The 4,780-nt window shown below is 35.5% G+C and overlaps 1 protein-coding gene across 1 annotated transcript; it reads right to left on the bottom strand.

Moving 5' to 3' along the window:
• Positions 1 to 706: 706 nt before the first annotated feature.
• Positions 707 to 4,207, bottom strand: LOC124927265 (probable L-type lectin-domain containing receptor kinase VI.1). The gene is made up of 2 exons (XM_047467654.1): positions 3,635 to 4,207; positions 707 to 2,225 (listed from the first exon to the last, which is right to left on the bottom strand). Exons 1-2 carry the CDS (start codon positions 4,200 to 4,202, stop codon positions 769 to 771), a joined length of 2,025 nt encoding a protein of 674 aa, XP_047323610.1. The 5' UTR covers positions 4,203 to 4,207; the 3' UTR covers positions 707 to 768.
• Between the last annotated feature and the right edge of the window lie 573 nt (positions 4,208 to 4,780).

Here is a 4,780-nt window from a genome sequence, read left to right as displayed (position 1 = left end):
TACTTTAAGATGTTGAATTATAATTATGCATGATAATAATATTGTTGCAAAAAAAGATAAAGGTTAATGAGACCCAATAATTTGTAATCACAAAATCTATTTTTTTTTGTACTTTAAGTCTACAAATGCCAATTATTTGATTTGTATTGTTGCTGACTTTTAAAACTAGCCAAACAAAGTGACAGACTTCGCTTAAATAATACAAATAATAAAAAAAATTGAAGATCATACATCTCTAACGTTTCGTAAAGAGAAATAATGAGATTGATTTCAAAACCGTCGGCAAGTCTCAACGAAAGATATATTTTTTTGTTTCAATATTTTGTTCCTTTTGTGTGGAGCTTATAAATTAAGCATAAATCGATGTTATTTGAGAACAATTCAGGATATCCTGTTTATATAAGTTAAGATAGTCAAAGTTCAAACCCTCACTTAAGGACAAAAGCCAAAATTCGGTTTTGACTCACTCAGTTTCTCCCTCTAAAAAGCAATGGGATGACCCTCTTGACTCAACACGCCCCCTATGCCTACGCCGCCGGCCCGCTCTTCAGAATGAATGGGCGGGCAGGCCGGGCAACATTAGTAATGGTACTAGTCTTCTCTCCCAATTCTCATGGATTCTTTACTGAATTTGTTAGGTGCTGATCTCTGTTTTAAGATATTTATTTTAGTGGATAAGATAAAGATTTTTCTTTTCATAATTTTCTTTTACTGTTATCATTTTAAATATGAAATATATACCAAATTGCAAGCTAATTATTTGTTAATCTATCTACCCATTTCTTGTGAACTATAAGTCATAGCCCCAAAAGAAGATAACTTGTTTGAACTCGTCCCCGCTAACGAACTCGACAAAGATCCATTCGTATGTCCACAAATTGCTGAATCCAATTTCTCATCCATCTCAGGTATCATCGACTCATCTCCGTCCAAATATCGAGTCACTTGTCTCATACTAGGCCTTAACTCCGCTAAAGTATGCGAACAAACAAGTCCCACTCGCAAAACCATCGCTACCTCTTCAACCACAAAAACTCCTTCCAATCTAGGATCAACAATATCAACTATCTCATTATCAATCACTTTAAGCCACTCGATTACCCAATCGAGTAGCATCATTCTATCCAAACCGGGAACATACACAATCGAACCCCGTCCACAAATCAACTCCAATAATAGAACCCCGAAAGCAAACACATCCGACCTAGTGGACGACTCCCCTGTTTTAGCCAATTCTGGGGCTATGTACCCAATTGTCCCAACCACTTTCGTATTGTGCGAATTTTGTCCGTGATCGTACAATCTCGCAAGGCCAAAATCCCCTAATCGAGCGGTCATCTCGGAATCAACTAACACGTTACTCGACTTCACGTCACGATGGATCACCACCTTATCCCATTCCTCGTGTAAATATAAAATTCCCGCGGCCACATCTTTAATGATACGAAAACGCTGATCCCAACTCAATATCGAGCCGTCCCTCGGCCTTAGTAGTAGCGAATCGAGACCACCTTTAGGGACGTAATCATAAACTAGTAACAATTCATTTTTTTTCTTGCACCAACCTTGAAGATTAACCAAATTCTTATGTCTTAACCTGCCTAAGCTCTCGATCTCCGCCGCAAACTCCCTCATACCTTGAATTGAATTGTTGATCAACCTCTTAACCGCGACCTCGGACCCATTACTAGGTAAAACACCCTTATAAACCGCTCCAAATCCACCATTTCCTATAAGCTCACTCTCCTTAAACCCTTGAGTCGCCTTATAAAGATCTTTGTACTGAATCCTATGTGGGTAATCCAATTCCCAATCCTCGACCCTCTCAGAATACTCCTTTTTCCTTCTATACACAGCAAGGTAAATCAAAACCCAACATAACACAATCACCAACCCGATCAAAGAACAAACAAGCCCGACAACCATACGGCTAAAGGACCGTCGTCGTCGTTTGGAAGCCTCCGGCACCGGAGGTAGTTGCGTAACATCGATGGAATCCGCCATTCCTTCCGAGCTAAAGCTCCATCCAAGTATGTAATGTGAACTTGTTTTTTCCCCGGTTGCAGCGGAAAAACCAACGTACATCTTATCGAGAAGCTTCGCGGGTAAATCCATGACCTGAGATATCAACGGTCGAATCGGTTTGGGAATGTTCAATGGAGATATTGTTACGTTTAAGAGTTTCGTGAATCCGTCATAATCAATCCACGCTTGGATTGGATCACCTGTTTCCAGTGGCGGACCTACAAGGGGGGCCTTGGGGGGCCCGGGCCTCCCCCAACCTTAAGATAAATTATTTTTTATATATATATTTGACAAGTATCTCTTAGTCCAGTTGGTTTGGTAACTGAACTCTGAAGATGAGGTCAGGTGAACAAACCCTGGCCTCACCTTTAATTTATTTTAACATATAATAATAATTTTAAAAATTTATAAGAAAATATAAATTAATATTAATAAACAAGTTAAAATAGTTAGGCTTAAATCTATTAAATTAGATTTTCATATTTTTTTATATAGTTAATTTTTTATGAATTTGTTTTTGTGTTGCATTTGATGAAAAATTTATTGGGAATTACAAGTGAGTTGTCACTTTGCCTACAAAGAGGAGAGCAAAATATAGTTCAAGCCATGTCATTGATTTCGAGTTCGAAAAATCAATTATAAAAATTTAGAGAAGATGGATGACATGATATTTTGGACCAAGTTAACAGTTTTTGTCAATTACATTCGATCTTAATATTTGATATGAATAAGCATATGATAATTGATAGCAATGATAGGCGGAGAAGAAAAGGGGAACTCATCACTAATCTTCATCTTATCGTGTGGAAATCTTTTGTCAGGTATAATAAAAATTATTTCTTATCTATTAATAGTAATTATTTATTATTTAATGTTAGGTTGTTGACTTGATTATGCAATAAATGAATAATCGTTTTTCAGAATTTAATACAGAATTATTTGGCTGCATATCATGTCTTCCTCCAAGAAATTCATTCTCCCAATTTGATATTCGTAAACTCATTCGTCTTGCCAAACTTTATCCCAAAAATTTCACAGGCAGTGATTATTTATTTTTGGAACAACAACTTCGGGCTTACTTATTTAATTTGCGGGATGATCCTCAATTTTCTTAAATTGAAGACTTGGGAATTCTTGCTCAAAAATTGATTGCAACAGAAAAACATATAGTCTTTCCATTGGTTTATCGATTGATAGAGTTGGTTTTAGTTTTATCAGTTGCAACTGCATCCGTTGAAAGAGTTTTTTTCTGCAATGAAGACCGTGAAGACTGATTTGCGTAATCGAATGGGGGATGAATAGATGAATGATAATTTAGTTGTATATGTTGAGAAATATATTTTCTCAACAATTGAAAATGAGCCAAATATTGTAATATTTTCAACAAATAGAATCTCGTAAAATAAATTTGTCTTCTTTTGAACCGACTCATGAACAAGAATAATTTAGTGATTGTGTTTATTAGTATTTTGTAATTGTGTTTGTTAGTATTTTTATGTAATTATCGAGTAAAATTTTAATTAGAAAATGTATTTAATTGATCACCAAAAAATGCTACGTTACTATATATTTGGCCCCCCCGAGAAAACATTTCTGGGTCCGCCACTGCCTGTTTCCAAATTAACTTCTTCCTTTTTCTCGGTGTCGTTTACGTAATACGACGCGGGTTCGGTCGCGTTGGAGTCCATGCTATTGATGTTGATCCCGACGTGGTTACCGTCCGTGTTGAGTCCCTCGTTGTGGCCGTTAACGGTATCGAATTCGACGGCGAAGATGTGATTCGAATCGAGACCATTGTTCGTGGAGTTTAAGATTCCTAGGAAATGGTCGGGTTGGGCGCCGGGGAAAGTGGTGGAAGGGGAGAGAGTGAAGGCGAGGCCATGGCCACCGTTGTTTGGGATTGGGGAAACTATGGCGAAGATGAAGTGGGTACTGAAGGAAGATATGTTAGTTGGGGAGATGATGAATTGGAAAGGGCGAGGGTAGAAGGCATGACCCATTATGTTTTTGGTTTCGTTTGTGAGTTTGAGAGCTCCGGTGGGGAGGATTGTTGCTCCATCACCTAGGGTTAGGTTTTGGTTGTTGAATCCTGTGTAAGAAAAATCAATTGAGTTTGCTAATTGAATAAAGAGTGGAAGAAGAAGAATGGATATTGAAGCTCTGGAAAATTCACTCATTTTGATTTGTTTTTATTTTTTGCATGACCAAGTAATTGGAAATATTAGTCTATTTTATAGCCAAATGAGAAAGGAAGAAGAGAGATTATAATTATTTAGAAAATTCGATATGCAAAGAAATTAAAGGTTACAAAAAAAGATATTTAGTCTCTCAAGGTATTCGAGAAAACACGCAATTTATACAAAAGTCTCACATTTCAATCAAAATATAATTTGACACATTTTATTTATTGGTTTTAAACACCCACTCAATTATCTGTTACAAAAATTTATAAAACATAATAATAATATTAATAATAATAATAATAATAATAATAATAATAATAATAATAATAATAATAATAATAATCCACAATATCAATTCTCTATCATTTCTCCTCGTCATCAATTTTTTTTTTTAACCACGATAATCAATGTCATCAATTTTCTATCATCTATCCTATTCCCTTTTTCTTAATTATATAATATATATATATATATATATATATATATACTCAATCGAACAAAATTCAATATTTATTTGATCTGACGTCTCTTTCCATTCCCAAGTGAGTTGAAGTAATCTTTGATATATACTC

Source organism: Impatiens glandulifera, chromosome 2 (assembly GCF_907164915.1).
Source record: "Impatiens glandulifera chromosome 2, dImpGla2.1, whole genome shotgun sequence".
NCBI lineage: Eukaryota > Viridiplantae > Streptophyta > Magnoliopsida > Ericales > Balsaminaceae > Impatiens > Impatiens glandulifera.
Note: the sequence above shows the minus strand (reverse complement) of the source record. Positions and strands in the feature narration are given on the sequence as shown.

Excerpts from the sequence above, each read along its gene's own strand:
- LOC124927265 (XM_047467654.1), bottom strand. The coding sequence starts at position 4,202 with ATGAGTGAATTTTCCAGAGCTTCAATATCCATTCTTCTTCTTCCACTC. Across the intron at positions 2,226-3,634 it reads AGAAGTTAATTTGGAAACAG|GTGATCCAATCCAAGCGTGG; the intron begins GCAGTGGCGGAC and ends CACTGGAAACAG.